Here is an 18,133-nt window from a genome sequence, read left to right on the forward strand (position 1 = left end):
GAAATGGCAAATGAAATTTAACCCCGACAAATGCCACGTCTTAACAATATCGAGGAAACAAAATCCTGTAGAGTCTAGATACGTCCTTATGGGGAAAGTTTTAGACTCAGTCACCCGCCACTCTTATCTATGCGTAAAATTGTCCAGAAACCTCGATTGGGGCCAGCATGTAAATAACAAAGTCACGAAGGCCAACCAATCACTTGGTTTTCTCCGACGAAATCTAAGCAGCTGCCCCGAAGGCGTGAAAGAGGCGGCCTACAAAGCCCTTGTGAGGCCTCACGTGGAATACACCAGCTCGGTTTGGGACCCACACCTAAAGAAACATGTCAAACAGATTGAGGGGGTGCAAAGAAGAGACGCGCGCCTCGTTAAAAACTTTTACACACGTGAACCAGGAACAGTCACAAATTTATTGAATGAATTAAACTGGATACCCTTGGAGGTACGAAGAATAATCTCGCGGCTAACCTTATTCCACAAAGCAATTTATAGTGATGGCGGCCTGGCCCTTCCAAACTATCTTATGACGTAGCAGACTTTTAAGAAACTCTCAGAACAAGTTTATCGAACTACAGCCACATATCGAGACTTATAGAAATAGCTTTTTTTGTAGAACTGTGAAGGACTGGAACCCATTACCGAACGATTTTGTTAGTATTAAGTCCGCAGGTCTTTTTAAAAAGACCTTATCTGAGTATTTTATTTGATGTCAACTTCTTAATATTGTATATAATTGATGCTGTGTAATTTTTTTTGTACGTTTTGACTTTTAATGCATGAAATTTCCCAATTTATTTAGATATGTTGCGTTATGGCAAACTCTTTGCAGGACTAAAGATTTTTGAATAAAGGTTGAATAAACAGTTCCTGTGCAAAGGAATACTTCATTGACGTAGTTCAGAAGTATTAAAGGAGAAAAATATCGGTGAAATTTCTAATGAAAACGGAAAGTAAGGGTGTTCCGATGACTCACCCGCGGTCGTGATTTCAGGTATTTTACACTATATATTCACTGCCAGCTTCAATATGACGTTATTTCTAGCCTCGGGTTAAAAAGTTATTCTGGGATAGCAGATATTGTCTCAATATGTCCAATCTGTATGTTGTATCTTTGAAATCCTACAGTGCCAATAAACTTTGTTGTTTTTGTTGTTGTTCAGCGTTCATAAACTCAAAAAATCAATAGAACCAACTGAGAAGATAATTGAGGCCTTTTAAGATCATGCAATATATATTTCTGTTCGAAAAGAAGACTTTTAGTTACATCATGATTATCATATTTATGTCGAACCAATTAATAATGAGTATAGGAAGCCTATTTTACCGGTCGCTTTTTTCAATCACTCTTCCCATGAAAGAAATAGATTACTGACGTAATTTCAAAAGTTACCTCAAATGTTAAAGGAAATATGAAACGATGAAGGACCCATATATATATTTACATACATATTGAATGATCGTTTCTTTCAAACCCTACACGCTTAGTTTAAAATTTACTTCCTGGGGAAACAAGACTTTTATGGCGTAATTTCGAATAGCTAAAGCAGCGAGTAAAAGGCAAGGATTACTTTATTTTTTCGATGTTGGAAAACGTTGATCCATATCATTTCCTGTACGTGGATACAGAGCTTGAAGTAGCTGTGGATAGGAAGCCATTTCAGTGACGAAGTTCGAGCGAGAAATTAACCACACGTGGGAGTAGATTAAAAGCTCTCCAAAGTATCACGTTGCTAAGTTACGGGTTTGCTAAGCGAAGTTTGTTTAATTTGCGGTTTTTCTTTTAACTACGTCTTTCTTTTTTACCTATTTTATTTTTCTTCCTTTTTCTTTCTTTTTTTTCTTTTTTTTTTTTTTACGGTTACTTTCCGCCTACCTAAACGTCTTTCAAAATTAAATCAAAATGAAATCAAACTGAAAGCCAGAAAACAAACGATTCGCCAACCATTACTCTTTTAATTCAACGCTTTGACATGTTTTATCTCGGGTTTAGCTGAAGCAGAAGAGCATGATAAAAAAACACCAAACAATTGCATGAAAAGAAATGAAAAAAACACGCTAAAAAGCATTAAGACAGTTACAAAGGGAATGATCCAAAAATGCAACTTTTAAAGTCTTTTTCCGCGCAAAGATTTCGAGCTACCCTACGGTTTATGCAACTTGAAAATTTGGAAAAGTTTTCAAGCTCATTGTCTGCAATTAAATCGTTTCTCTATCGATCTCCTTCCTTCTTTGTTCAGTTCATTACACTGTATTTTAACTATGACATCCCATTTCGCATCTATTTATAATTCACAACCTGTTGTCAAAATGTGTCCTATGATCTGGTGAAAAAGTACATCGCCGAGCGATTTGCTGAAGCCAAAAAATAGAGGACGAGTTGAAACCTTAATAAGCCGCCGACTCTCCGACGACGCGTCGAAACTGACCCATCTATACAGAGAAAGAAAACCGCTGAAACTAATTATTTGCTTAGTAAATAGTCACATTGTAGGTTAGAATTTAGATATAAGGGAACTTTAGCATCACGTTTACGGCAAACAGCGAACCTTAGGAGGTCACGTGACCACCGCTTTGCCGTCGCGTTTGTAGTTTGCGGTTCCAGTTTCGACGGGAAGAAGGCGCTCAAGCCATAACTTGTGACTTACGGGAAGGTTTTTTGGCCGCTTAACGGAACCAACTTACTTTTGACACTCTTAGTAAGAATTTTCTACCTTTTATGGATGCAACTGTCGTTTTCTGTGATTAAAAACAATGTATTTTGCATGATCTAAATGGAAGAAAGTCGAGTGGGGAAAGAGGTTGAAAACAAAATGGCGGCTCGAAGTTCTTAAAATTGCGCATGCAAAGAAGCACAGTTATGGAGTTCTAAATCAATGTATGCCTTCTTCTATTTCTACAAAATGCCTTTAAGATGGCCAAGACGTGATGCTGGCGACCGAAGTGGCCCAGCGAAGGCCAAAGTATCCCGCTGATTATGAGGAAATTGCGAGGGTACTTCCCCCTATTTTTTCGGGGGCCAAAAAACCCATTGTGCTCTCAGGGCGAGCATATAGAGAAAGGATGAATGGCCTTATCTCAAAATACCTTGAAGAAAATAAAAAGGCTCTTAAAAGGTAGGCATTTCCCGCCAAAAGACGTCCACGCCATGCTAAATTCAATTTTGGTGACGACGGCAAACGTGAAACCTCAAACCGCCAGCAGCCGTTTGTCGTTCGCAGTAAGTGCGATGCTAAAGGTCCCTATTGATCAACCTTCGATTATCGTTCAAAAGCAGAGTGAAAGTACTCTGCACGAACGTTTGAGCCTGTGGAGACAGGAGATACCCAGCGGTCTATTGCCATTCAATCGAAAAATGCCTGGATGTTTACGGAAACCTACATGCTAGTCACCTAACTACTACAACCCTTTCATTACTTTCGTAATTCACAAGCTTTAATGAGAATTGAGACTGTTTCATTTCAGAGGTAAGCACCCAGATAAATGGGAAAGACACACTGTGGTGAATAAAGGAGGTAACTTTCTTAAGAAAATCTGGTGATGCGTTGATGGGGTAACAAGGTAATTTGGTTTCATCAACTAAGTTGATAATGCAAATTGGCCATTGTAAAGAGTTTAAAAGCTGACGTTTGGAGCGTTAGCCCTTCGTCAGATTGAAGGGCTAACGCTCTGACGAAAGGCTAACGAACGAAACGTCAGCTTTTTTGGCCAAATTACATTATCAACTTGGTTGGTATCATATCAAACTCACGGGTTACAAATAGTCTCTTACTGAATTTCGTGACCACGCCCACTTCATCGGCTCACTCAAATCGAGTGCGTTTTTGGATGTTATATCATCTTGCCGACTCTCTGTATAAAATGTTAACAATATACCACCGAAATATTGAACTATAATATCATGGCTTTCCATTTTGTGTATTTTTGTACTACAAAGTAAATTTTTTCCCTCGTCATTTTCACCTTTTCCCGAGCGAGTCCGTCAAAATTAAGAAGGCGTTCGTGGTCAAAACAAGACCGAGCAAGGAGTCTTGGGCGATTTCTCTCTTACGCAAGCGCAAATTGAAAATGTACCGCCAAAATCAAAGAGAGGAACAAATTTCCTTTGTTTTGATATGTAAATTGTCGAACAAGGAGCAGATTGAACCTCGTCAAATGGCTAGTCAAAACAACCACACCTTCCTCCTTTTGCTCGTTTCCTGTTTTATAAGCTTGAATGCAGTGGGAGAAGAATAGGGTAGCTTGGAAAGCGCTTCGGGTATTAATTTACCATCGTTTACTTACGAGATAAAGAAGTAAGATTTGTAAAGTCATTTTCCGAATGAGTCGGAATAAATACATTTTTTTCAGGTTAGATTGCTGTTTTTACTCTAAACGTCGTCTAATAAATTTTTGTTGTAGCCTACTAATCTTGCAATTTCGAAGGAAAATATTCAGATACTTCACCGTCCCCGAAGGGTCTCCACTCATCGAAGCGTGTACTGTAGCCAATGTAGTGAATTTTCAGTCTCTTATTGGGTTTGTCAACCTCCGTGACTTCAACATCATAAAATTTTGTATCTTTTGTCTCTGAAATGACCTTTTTAACAGGGGTGTATGCTGAGTATTCGTTGCAGAATCGCTTTGGTTCTCTTATCTCTCTCTTTGGCTTGTCCGCCATTTTGAAAATTTGCTCAGGAGGGCATCTGGGTTAGCGTCCGCGCCAGGCTGGAACCGACAAAACAAATGTCCATCTCAGTGAGGAAACAGTTTGATGTTATCAGACATAGCGGTGGCCTCTTAAGCTAGTTGTTTTCAAATTTCAGCAGGTTAGGAAGACCTCGTTATACTGGAAACGAACTTGGTGTTTATATTGTCTCTGTGCCTTTTCGATGATGGTGATAAATTTTTTTTCAGTCCGGAGATAGATTTCAGACAGTTTACATTAACTTACGTTAACTGGGGAAAAAACCGCTTTCGGTTTCCGAACTGAAAAGGTCAGCGTTAAAAATAGAGAAGACAAAAGAATGTCGTTATGGCAACAGCTTCGTGACCTCATGCTCATTTGTCATGCTGTAAGGTTACTAGGCGGAAAGAATATTTGGGCCGCGAAGCAACAAGACAACAGATCGAGAGTACCGTCCAGCTTGGATTAAGCTGAACTGTGTGATCTAATCGAAGATTTAAAGGACTTCTTGTTTCTCGAAGGGAACTTCAAGTAAGTACAATACGAGAGGTATGTTGAAATATGTCATCAAGCTGTACTACTTTAAATGTGATACGGTTCCGCTCAGTGGCTAAGCGGAATCACAATATCACTGAAATGAGCCGAGGGAAAATACTACGTAGTTCGTTAAATGTCCGCGCGTATTACATGTCAAATCATCTAATAAGGTTGTATGTATCGACGATGCACAGGGTGCATTGATGTTCAATATATGAAAACTTAGGAAGCAGATAGCGCTGATTTATGTTCAATATCTTTGCTTTTTGAGTAATTTCACTTAGCATGCAAGTATGCAACACAACATTGAAATAGTTGCATCGGTATTTTGTACGCAAAGGGCTATCCCAACAAGACGCCGAAGGATATCAAACATTTCAATGCCCTCGGTAGACTTTTTCAATGTGTTTTGAAGATATAACAAAGGGACTTCTTTATCGAAACTGACTTAAAACTGATCATGTAATAAGGCGGTTTTTAAATCAACAAACAGTGTTAAAAATAGAGAAAACAAAAGGATTCATCAACTATAACAGCAGCTTCATGACCACATTGTGTTTTAATGTTTTGGCATTCAGGGTTACTGAGCGGAAAGAATTTTTCAACAAGACTGCAAAGGAACAAGACCACAGATCGAAAGTACCGTTCTGCTTGGATTTTAAAAGTTCTGAAATGTGCTATCTGACCGAAGATGTACAAGGCTCCTCTTTTTGAGGCCAAATTCGAAGTATTGAAGCTATAATACGAGAGGCGAGTGAAAAAATTTGATCAAGCGGTATTAATCAAATGCGATGTGATCCTGCGAGGTAGCTGATCGGAATTACAAAATTAGTCAAAGATGCTGAGGAATTATGTTTCTCTGGCTTTAACCAAGTGGACGCCTTGGGAAATTAGAAATTCTATGCTCTCAGTGAGCTTTTAGCATTAAATTTACTGGAAAGGGCTTTATATTCCAACTTAATCAGTCACAGGGTGGTTGGGGGGAAATAGGAAAAAATCTTTGAAAACCTTAAAACTGCAAAAAAAAAAAAAAAAACAAAAAAAAAATTCAATCAAAAGCGAAAACCGCATGAAAAACTGATAAATTTTCCCATTCCTGAAAAATCCCTGTCGATCCGATACAGTGATGACAAGTGAAGCATAAAGAGTAAACTTAGATTATTTCATCACAGTATTTAAGGCTGCCATGGACTTGCATGAAGCTCAGGTGGTGCGGCCTGCGACTGCGGTGCATTATCTTTACAATTCCCAAAATGGCGGTCTTACCATGTGGTTGCGGCGTTTCGAAGAGAAAAGTTCAAGTCCATTTTTTCCCTACTGCCATATATACGGACTAGAGTGACTGAGAATTCAAAGATGAACCCTTCCACAATAACTCGAGGCTACTGATTTTTTTAATAATTATACAATTTATATTCTTGTATTTTTGCGGTAAGGATGAAAGGATGCAAATCCCTGTGAGTCGCACTTCATTCTCTTATTTCTTTTCTTACTATTCCTTTCTTCTATTTGACCAAAAAGTACACCTAATTACTTCTCATAGATAGAAGTAATCATGGAGTGTATCACACTTCAGCGCACCTCTTGCTGTTTTCTCGGAATTTTTTCTTGCAAAGCTGGGTGCTGTAATTGTTTGCTCGCGCGAAGTTGGTAATATAGCCTTACTATATCGTAGAAACTGACAGATTTGACTAGAAATTGTTCCTCTCCGACTTTACATAGGCAACAATGAACAAAAGATCGCATTTTGGCAGTACCTGGAATTCCCCAGGTAAGATAGCACAGAAAATAAGCTCAAACGAAACAAAGGAAAGCAGCGTCAAAAAAGACCAGCTAAAAGAAAGTTGTTTTCTAGGGCAAGCACTTTCATCCTCTCACCCGGAGATCACATGGAAATGTGATTGAAGCGACATTAGAGCCAGAACGCAGCTCGGTCGCGGACCCTCTTGTCTTCTATACTAGTATCTGCTTAAATTGTTGGCTTTAGTTCGGACGCTCCCTCTCGAGTGGTCTTTGCGGGCTCACATTTCGAAAAGCAGCTGGTAATGGAGCCCAGTTAAATTAATAACATTCTTCCAAACGTCCACTATAGAATTGCAATTTTGCGGTCGCAAAAGAATATAGTCTGGAAACTTCCATCGAAAATCCCTAATCTAATATTTCCATTCGCGAACTAAGACTTGAATGTTTGGAGATTCTGTTCCTTCTTGAAGTCCTTGAGGTTCTTCTGCTGCCGGCGCGTGAAGCACGTTGGGAGCCATAGTTCACAAACTGATCAGCCAAAGTGCTTCACAAAGCAAGATGTAAAGTGACCTTTCTTTAAAAAATCAAAAGGAAACATTTTTAAAGAGAACCCATCCATCATGAATAGCATGGAACTTATGGAATTAACATTTAGCTTTGTGTGTTTTTTATTTTATCAGGCTTAACTGGCGAAGGCTTAAATAAATCGATGAATTGAGCAGGATTCCGCGAGACGTGGTCGTTGAGTAGAATGGCTTTACAACCTTTCACAAACGAGCAATTGAATTACCTCAAGTTTATCTTCGTCGTGTTCAATGAAATCCCCAAGGCATTACGCCAAGCTTTCAAACAGATGTGGAACAATACTTTCGCGTCACTGCCCGGTTTCCAGCCCTGGGATGACTCTAATGCAGTACGTAACTTGTTCTTAAGTACTGAGGGTGGAGGAAACAAGGTCCCCACACATCTCTCCTATGATGAATGGGATTGTACAGCCCTGTTCCAGGCCACCATCTATGCACGGTCCTTTGCTGTGCCAGACAGCAAAGGCCATCACAGGATACTCCATGACTTGTACTTGAAGCCCTGTAAGTTACCACGTGGTACTTTTTATTCTTCTGTAGTTAGCCCCACTGGAAATAAAGCAGAAACCTTTGCATTGGCAATCGATCAGCTTCGATTGTTGAGAAATTCACTCTGTCATTTAAATAAATCCGAATTGGACAAAAAAACATTCGATCAATACATTCAACTCGCTAAAGACGCGATCAAAGCCCTAGGAGTTAGCACTAGCCCCATTGATGCTGTTGGAAGTTTGACTGAGTCTGACTTTCCTACCGAGAAAGTTCGGAAGTTAGAAAATGACTTCAGAACAGAGCTTCAAAAAGAAAACGAATTCCTCAGAGAAGTTAAGGATGACTTGCAGCTTATACAGAAATCTCATCAGGAAGGTGCTGAGGACGTAAGGAAAACAATCAAATCTACAAATGCTGCCACCCAAGAAAAGATTGAAACCAAGTTTGCCGAGTTTCAAGCTCAAAGCAGAATTGTCAGGGAAGATGTTAAAGATGAGCTACAGAACCTACAGAGATCGCAAAAACAAGACACCGAGAACCTGAAAGAGGCAATCGCTGCTAGTCAAGGAAGGATTGTTGAGAATATTGCCGAGTTAAGCCAAGATGTGAAAGACCTAAGGAAGGAGCAAATTCCAGGTAAATGACAGCTGATCTGATCACAATTTGAACCACGCGTTTTCAGGGTTCAATTTGGCCCCTGGTTATTTACTATTATGATAAACGACCTCATCATCCCGGGTACAGACATGTGGAAATATGTCGATGACTCCACTATTTCTGAAACAGTCATGAAGTCTGAGGTCAGCAAAGTCCAACAAGCGGTTGACGAACTCGCGACGCAAGCTTCTGCTGACAAGTTCCAATTAAATGAAACCAAGTGCAAGGAACTGCGCATAACATTCAGTCACTCTAGAAAGAACTTTGATCCAATTAAGGTTAATGATCAGGACTTAGAGTGTGTAGAGCAAGCAAAGATCTTAGGTTTGCAGATATCTTGCGATCTTACGTGGAATAATCACGTATCCGAAGTTGTAAAGAAAGTAAACAAGCGCCTGTATTTTTTGCGTCAGCTTAAGCGTGCACAGGTCAAGTCGGAGGAACTTTTGCTCTTCTATTTGACTTGTATTAGGCCTGTCACTGAATATGCATGCCCTGTTTATCATCATAGCCTCCCGCAATACCTTTCAGTAGATCTTGAGAGATGTCAAAGGCGAGCTTTACGTATTATCTATCCAGATTGTTCGTACAATGAGGCGCTTCTTTTGACTGGTCTAGTTCCCTTACACAACCGCCGCGAGTTCTTATGTGATAAGCTTTTTAATTCCATCCTGTCTAATCCCTCGCACAAGCTCTATAGCTTACTACCTCCCAAGAATGAGTGCGAAGTCAATTTAAGGAGTCAGCACTCTTTTACTACACGGCGCCTCCACACCATTCGTACTCGAAATAGTTTTATCCATCACTATGTCCATAAAGCAATGATGTAATATTGTTTTTCTCTTAATTATATATTTTTGTCTTTTTAAATTAGTTCTTCTTAGCCATGTATTTTTTGTAGTATATATTTTATTGTAAATCAAACGTAATTCAGCCTGTGGCTGCAAGGTTTTTGATAATAAACTATCTATCTATCTATCTTTGACGATTTGGTGATGCTTAATACCTTTTTTCACATTACTCACGATTTAGTGTCCTTCACAGACGTCTTGTTTCCTTGGCACATAATGCCAAGAGAAAACAAGTTTAGTTACGAGGCAAAAGGGAAATGCGTGAAAAACTACTCAGAATTTCATTTCTCAACATTTTAAGGTTTTATATACACTTTCATAAGACAGTAATACTGCATCATCTAATTCATCCATTTCTATGGCGTTTATCAGCGCAAGAAAGAGGGTGACCTGTGAAAAAGAGACCGGAAGTCACATGAAGTCTGGATTTTAAGTTCATTTCAATCTTTACTACTGAATAACGCATTTGCGCCACATGTTAAATGATTAAATGTGCATAAAAAGAACAAACATAAAATCTACTAGACTGATGCCTCTTCCATGCTAATGCCATCACAAGCTACAGAATAGAGCACAGTTGAGTATTATCTATTTGTTTGGTTTTGTGTTTTCTTTTTCTTTCTCTTGTACCAATACAAATTTTAAGTGCATACTAAATTATCATGTCAAAGGCGCTTCTTTAATTATATTTTTTGCCTAAAACAAACCTTCCTTGTAGGATTTATACCATGCGCTTTACGACTTCATCTTCCTCCCAACTTTACTGGCCGTGGCAAAGAATGTGAAGAGATTATTGGTCACGTGACTTCGGAGTCGACCCGTCTCGTATCAGTCTGGGGGTCACCAGGGTTTGGAAAGACGTCTACCGCAATCGTTGTTGGTCACCAACTTCAAAATCGCGGGCTACCTGTCTACTTTATCTCACTGCGTGGGCTTAAGTCAAAAGGTGATTTAACCTCAAAGCTACTCAGCCACTTTCGAACCGGAGAATCGGAAAATCAGAATTTGACACCTGCCGATGAAATTGGTTTCATTTTTAAAAGGCTATCGGATCCATGCGTGTTGATTCTCGATAATGCCGATGATTTGCTTGAATGTGGCGAGCCAAATGTAAAAGAGGAGACTGTGAATCTGCTGAAAGATATTCTCAACCGTAGCGAAAAGGTCAAATTTCTTTTAACCACTCGGGAGTCAATGGCCTATTTGCATATGTCCCTACATGGACACAAGTCCATCAGAATAGGAAAACTCGACAACTCATCCTCAAAAGAGTTAGTGGAAAAGCTTCTTCCAAATTTGAGCGCTTCTGAGCCATCAAAAATCGTGCAAATATGTGGGCAGGTGCCCTTAGCTATATGGTTGTTGTGTAAGTCACTCCCCGAGGATTCCGTCCAATGTAGTGCAGATCTTGATGACTTAATGCGGACAAAAAATAACCCACTCGAATTGCTGGACAACCCAGAATTTCCCAGTGATGCTAGACTTAAAACCCTATTTGAATCGTCTTTCCAGAGACTTTCTTCGCAGGACCAAGAAGCACTGGTGTCCTTGAGTGTTCTTCCAAATAAATTTGATCTTAAGATTGCCACAGCTGTTTTAGGACTAACGAGGTTCACCGAAACCAAGAAACTTTTGGGAAGACTGCAAGGGAGGGCTCTCCTGGATAAAAGCTCCAGTTCGGATAAATTCTCCATTCACAAACTCTTACAGTCATTTGCAAGAGACAAGGGTGAACATATCATGAAAGAAACAATTCTGAACGCAAACACTCGCTTTTTATCATTCTACATTGGATTTGTTGAGAAACTTAATGAGATGTTCCTCACAGGACACTCCATGAAAGCATTGATCGAGTTCTTCGACGATGAAAGAAGCATTGTCCAAAGTTTGATGGATGGTTGTTCAGATTGCAAGATAGCGGACAGAGTTTTTCAAGTTTTGGCAAAAGCCGAGTTTTTTCTTGATACTGCTTTTTTCAACAACGAACCTAATTTTGACAAGATTTTTCAATCGGCAATAGAGGCAGCTAGCCAGCTTGGACGAACTGTTCTCCACAGACAACTACTTCAGTCCAAAGCGTTCTACTATATGACCTGGGGAGGGAGTGAAAAAACAAAGCTGTTGCTTTCGGAGGCCAGTAAACTTCAAAGTTCAACGGCTACCATTTGTCCTGAAGAGAAAGGCAAACACTTGTGCTACTCTGGCATCTATCAGCTTGTGGTAGGAAAGACGGAAGATGGAGTAAGAAGTTTACAAGAAGCGATTACCCTTCTGAACAACACTGCTGAACACAAAGTTCTGAGACTTATGATATTTCAAATCCTCGCTATTTTCTATCGATGCGCAAAAAGCGATTACGAGATGTCAGCCACGTTCTATGATAGAGCCGTGCAAGAATGCAGAGAAGCAGGAGACATGCATTTATTAGTAATTCCGGACAATGATGGAGAAGCAAGTTATGGGAATGAAGACAGAGTACCCTCAAGTTCAGAAAATCTTGGAAACGAACCAGTACAAGTTGCAGTGACCTATCTTGTGGGCGAAGCTATTGCAAAAATATCTTCAGCTAAAATCATTGAGTTTTCAATCAAGTTACTGTTCGGAATGCTTCAAAGCACTGAGTCAACCAATGAAACGACCAAACCGGGCTGGTTTAAATTTGAAGAAAACACCACTAGCATACTGAAAAATTCGCATAATTATCAGGACGGTTTATCACTAACTCAGAAACTTATAACCTATCATTTAAGTTCGCTACAAAAAAGGACAACGGACGAAGAACACGACAGCTCAAGTATGCACAAGGAGGCTCTAGCAAAGTGCTATTCGCTTCGAGGACAAAATCAACTTTGCCTGCGTCTCTTCTCAGAAGCTGTCAGTTCAAAACAACATGCTCTAACCATCATCTTGGAACTCTTCGGTGAAGAAGATAGGAAGACCGCCCGTGCACATTGCGAATTAGGGTTTTCAAATTACGCACTAGGAGATTATAACACAGCTGCCGAGTCCTACAAGCGTGCACTCGACATCAAAATTCAATTGCTTGGAGAAGAACACCAGGAGACCGCTACCAGTTACGATCAGCTGGGGGTTACCCAATATGCACTTGGAGATTACACCTCAGCCGCTGAGTCACACAAGCGAGCACTTAACATCAAACAAAAGGTATTGGGTGAAGACCATGAGAAGACCGCTAATAGCTACCATCATCTGGGGGTTACCCAATATGCACTTAAAGATTACACCTCAGCCGCTGAGTCAGAGAAGCGAGCACTTAACATCAGACAAAAGGTATTGGTTGAAGAACATGAAAAGACTGCTGAGAGCTACGATGAGCTAGGGGCTACCCAATATGTACTTAAAGATTACACCTCAGTCGCTGAGTCACACCGGCGACCACTTAACATCAGACAAAAGGTATTGGGTGAAGAACATGAGAAGACCGCTGATAGCTACCATAATCTGGGGGTTACCCAATATGCACTTGAAGATTACACCTCAGCCGCCGAGTCACACAAGCGAGCACTTAACATCAGACAAAAGGTATTGGGTGAAGACCATGAGAAGACCGCTAATAGCTACCATGAGCTGGGGGTTTCCCAATATGCACTTGAAGATTACACCTCAGCCGCTGAGTCACACAAGCGAGCACTTAACATCAGACAAAAGGTATTGGGTGAAGAACATGAGAAGACCGCTAATAGCTACCATCATCTGGGGGTTACCCAATATGCACTTAAAGATTACACCTCAGCCGCTGAGTCACACAAGCGAGCACTTAACATCAGACAAAAGGTATTGGGTGAGGAACATGAGAAGACCGCTAATAGCTACCATCATCTGGGGGCTATCCAATTTGCACTTGGAGATTACACCTCAGCAGCTGAGTCACACAAGCGAGCACTTAACATCAGACAAAAGGTATTGGGTGAAGAACATGAAAAGACTGCTAATAGCTACCATAATCTGGGGGCTATCCAATTTGCACTTGGAGATTACACCTCAGCCGCTGAGTCACACAAGCGAGCACTTAAGATCAGACAAAAGGTATTGGGTGAAGACCATGAGAAGACCGCTAATAGCTACCATCATCTGGGGGTTACCCAATATGCACTTAAAGATTACACCTCTGCCGCTGAGTCACATAAGCGAGCACTTAACATCAGACAAAAGGTATTGGGTGAAGAACATAAAAAGACTGCTGACAGCTACCATGAGCTGGGGGTTACCCAATTTACCCAGTATGTAAATAAACTAAGTGGGTTGATAAGTTCGTGTAAGGATTTTTCGATTTTCTTACTCTTTGCTATGTAGTTTTTCTGTCAAGTTTACTGATTAAACTTCAACCGATACGTTTTAACCAAGAGGCCATTGCCTAAGATACACTTCGAAAAACTCTCTCACACGGTATTTAAGATATATACCTTGGGAGTGAGTCTTCGAACCAAATTTCAAGGTAATCCGTAAAGTTTACATACCCTATTAATTCATTCAAAGAAGGTACATTGGCGTATACACGAAGTAGGTTTTTTTTTTCATGTCTCATAAGACTATCAGCTAATACATATTTTGCGGGTAACTATCCAACGGTTATAAAGGCACCCATGACAGACCTTAAGGGTCCTTTGGCTCCATTCTCCCGCAAAGAACCAGAATCAGAAATCCAGTTTGGTTTTTCTTGTGCAGGAAAATGCACGATAGGCGCTGCGTGGCAGTTTTTAATTGGTGTTAAGTGATGTGGTGGACGTAGCCTGGGAGCGAAGTTGAGCTTTGGCATCGACTGTTTCATGCTTGAAGTGCTGGGCCGCGCATAAACGATAAACAGGCTTTTTACAGTTCCCCCTTATCTTTCGGGTGAACTTTGGCGAATGAAACAACCACACCTTTCTGATAAAAAAAAAAACCTTTTGGAAGTCTCTGCCACATAACTTTAAGTTCCATCAGTCAAGAAACTTGCGGTCCATAGCATGCCTTTTGTGATATATCGTTCAGAGGCAGAAAACTTCAGAAGTTTGTTATCAGATGTGAGCGGGAGAAAACCTTGTAAGCAAAGATCATCGCGTTCAAATGCATATATTTATGGAGCAACATGTAGGGAGAAACTAGACATAGGAATGGAAAATAGGAACATTTGGTTCGTGCATGCAGAGGAAGATTCGAGTCGCAGCGTCAATATTTGATGAATTTTGCAATCGGAAATTTAATAAACGCAGGATTTTATTCAGAATCGCATCATTGAATAATATACGTATGATGCACGATCCTCGCAGTAGAGAGCGCTATTTATGCAATCGCGAAAATCAGACCTGAAAAAAATCAGGCCTGTACGGGATTCGAACCTCTGACCTCTGTGATACTAGTGCAGCGCTCTACCAATTGAGCTAACAAGCCAACTGGGAGCAGGCCGTTACAGGCCTGATTTTTTTTCAGGTCTGATTTTCGCTATTGCATAAATAGCGCTCTCTACTGCGAGGATCGTGCATCATACGTATCTACAACCGCAGTTCAAAATATATGAACTTCATATATTCGTTGTAATTGAATAATATCTCGCATTCGGATTGGTCAACGAAGCGAGGTATTTAGTGTGGAATTGCGAGTTGGAAACGAGGCTAAGTGATATTGTTTGGCATCTACGTAGAAATAACAATTTTAAGTAATGCTGTTTCCTTTTTCTCATTTTTATTCCGTTATGCGATTCAAGAAAAATCCATTACTTCACTCGTGAATTCCGCATTGAATTGCACTTGAAAACCGATATCGCACTCATTGCTTCGCGATTCGTGCGATATCGGTTTTCGCGTGCAATTTAATGCGGAATTCCCTCGTCAAGTAATGAATTTTCCTATAGTACTAATTTTGTAGGAAGCCCGAGGTATGAGTTTATTATTCTGGGGAGTTGGATGGTTACCATGCATCATTCTGGACTTCTCCGTGAAACGGTAGAAGTCACAAAGTGACTCTTTCCTTTTCTGTTGACTTTGCTGCGTATTCACGTTAGTCCCCACATTTCATCTGGTAATTTTAGTATTTCTATTTTGGTGCTCCCTTTAACTCCCATGAGTGACCAAGACAGAATTTCTCCTTACAATATCAATACAATATCAAGCAGACAAGTAATGAGAAGAAGGAAAATAGAAAATCATTGGATTATTTTTTAATTGATTTTTTAATTTTAATTATAGACTAGTGAGCAGCACTTCTGCGAACAGTAGTTGTAAAACTTGTTGTATTTTCCTACTCGTTTCGTCCAACTGTCGTAGACTTCTTCAGGGAGTTTTACAAGTAGGACTAAACGCCTGTATTTATAAGCCAAAGTTACAGGGGCCGATGACCGTAAAGGCTTGGCCGGACTTACGAACAGAAACAGGCGAAGTTGTGAAAAATTTTTGAAAAATAAAACACGTGTAAGGCAAGGTGAGAAAAATATTTTGGGGGCCACGGTTTTAGCTAAATTCTATTCCCATCACCTGTTCGCTGAAAATTGTACTTTTAATTGTGGGGAGTTTAAAGTTCGACTCCATATCTGTATAAGCTTTTTAATCTGACTCGTACAATCTGGTTAATTAAAAGAAAAACAATAGCACTGAATAAAGAAAACGAAACGAAACGAAACAAAGTACCACTTACGAGATTTGTAAGTTTGAGAGAAAACGACATCTGCGAAAACCCAAAACTTTACTCACTCGCTCGCGAGTGGGTCTAGACCATAATATGCATATCTAACCCAGTACCGCGCAGTTAGGGTAAAACTAAATATGACGTATTGCAATCACCAGGAGAATTTACTCGTTAATCACATCTCTGCGCAAAAAAGTTAACCTTCAGGTACATTATAAGACAGTTTTGATATTAAATGGAGCATAACCAGCCTCTGTTGTTTTTCAGTACATGTTTAACATGCATACACCCTGTGACCTTGCCTCCTTGCTTGGGTTTGAACAAAGAGGTCAGTTCTCGAGAAATCCCAGCTCTGCCACAGGTAAACACTGTCTTAGTCAGTCATACCTTAAGAGGTGATCTGCCACTCAAAATACTTGTGTAGGAGCAACTACGTGTAGGTCAATCAATTATGCTTCTTTACCTCTTACCTTTATAGTAGTTTTATCCCATTTGTTTCTTCATAACTGATGAATTATATTTTTAAATTCCAGTGTCCAGTCAGAGAAAAAGTGAAAGATTACTTGAACAAAGAGTTCAGTTCTCAAGAAATCCCAGTTCTGCCGCAGGTGAACACTTTCTTGGTTAGTCATACCTTAATAATAAAATCTGCCGATCAAAATACTTGTGTAGGGGCAACTACGTTTAGGTCAATCAATTATGCTTCTTCACACTTTATCGTTATTGATAGTAGTTTTATCCTATTTATTTCTTCATAACTGATGAATTATCTTCTTAAATTCCAGTGTCCAGTCAGCGAAAAAGTAAAAGATTACTTGATGATGGAGACTACCCAGAGCAAGTAAAAAGACCCAAAAATGGTTGGTATTTTCTCACAGAACTATCACTATTCTGAATAGACCTTGTTGAGTGAGTAAGAACAAAGTATTTAAATTTACCGCCAGGCCTTTTATAGAAATGTGTATAGTATGTAAACAAGGGTTACGAATATTCTTATCAATAAATCCCCAAATGAGTGGGTAGTCACGAAACAGGCTTGTCGGGATGAAAGCGTAGTCTTTGTATTTTCCTAACCCAACATATATCTATAAATATAAAGGAAGTCTGCCTTTCGACTTTTCCGTATTATAGTGCTCGATACATAAAAGAAGAGCTCAATATATGTTGAGTTTTCCAAATCAACATATATATATACATATATATATATATATATATGTATATATATATATACATACATAGAAAGTTTAAAAAAATGCGAGGATGGTCAACTTCTGCCGTAAAAAATATAAAAAATTTTAATAAAAAACGTTTTCGGTCAGAGACCTTCTTCAGTTATTTACAACTTTTGAAATAAAATAAGAGCATTAAGTAGGATCGAAGTGCTAATGATTACGTAATTACAGATAACGACTAATGAACTGGTGCTAATAAACAAAAAACCTAATTACAAAGAAAGCAATGGACAAAATACAAGAAACAAACCCTAAAAACTAAGAGATAAGAATACTAAATATGTTAATATGAGTGGCGTAATCAATTGCAAAGAAGCAATTCGGCGAGCATTAAAAAAAGGGAAGGCCCACTTTTTACTACAACTATAAACCGTAACAAAATCCCAAAACAAGGCCTTTGGAGCCCAAAAGGACAAATTAGCAACAAAATCCCTGGAGGGGCTCTTAAATGATACTAATCATAATAAGATCCCTTGGCAGGGCCTCTGAGTCCAATCCACACCTAAAGGGCCGACAAAATCCAAGAAAAGGGCCTTTGAACGATCAATTAGTAGCGCCTAATATAGGATGGAAAATTAATTACAGCAAATCTAAATTTGCAATCACCACGAGAATTTATATACATACATATATATATTGAGTTAGAAAAATACGAAGACTATGCTTTCGTGTCTACATTAAACACAATACATGTATTGTGCTCTACTTTTATGTATATATGTCTGTATGCATGTATAGCATCGGCAGTAA

At 39.5% G+C, this 18,133-nt stretch overlaps 2 protein-coding genes across 2 annotated transcripts in view; both read left to right on the forward strand.

Annotated features, from left to right (window-relative positions):
• Positions 1 to 5,063: 5,063 nt before the first annotated feature.
• On the forward strand, positions 5,064 to 16,759 carry LOC148722816 (uncharacterized). The gene is made up of 5 exons (XM_088734021.1): positions 5,064 to 5,197; positions 5,782 to 6,974; positions 7,627 to 8,658; positions 10,249 to 16,512; positions 16,685 to 16,759. Exons 3-4 carry the CDS (start codon positions 7,698 to 7,700, stop codon positions 13,842 to 13,844), a joined length of 4,557 nt encoding a protein of 1,518 aa, XP_088590147.1. The 5' UTR covers positions 5,064 to 5,197; positions 5,782 to 6,974; positions 7,627 to 7,697; the 3' UTR covers positions 13,845 to 16,512; positions 16,685 to 16,759.
• Positions 5,108 to 18,133, forward strand: part of LOC148722817 (uncharacterized) — a 63,783-nt gene continuing 50,757 nt past the window's right edge. The window contains exon 1 of the mRNA XM_088734019.1: positions 5,108 to 5,197. The gene's annotated coding sequence lies outside the window, so the exon portion shown is untranslated. The remainder of the gene's footprint in view (positions 5,198 to 18,133) is intronic.

This window comes from Stylophora pistillata, chromosome 9, assembly GCF_964205215.1.
Source record: "Stylophora pistillata chromosome 9, jaStyPist1.2, whole genome shotgun sequence".
Lineage (NCBI taxonomy): Eukaryota > Metazoa > Cnidaria > Anthozoa > Scleractinia > Pocilloporidae > Stylophora > Stylophora pistillata.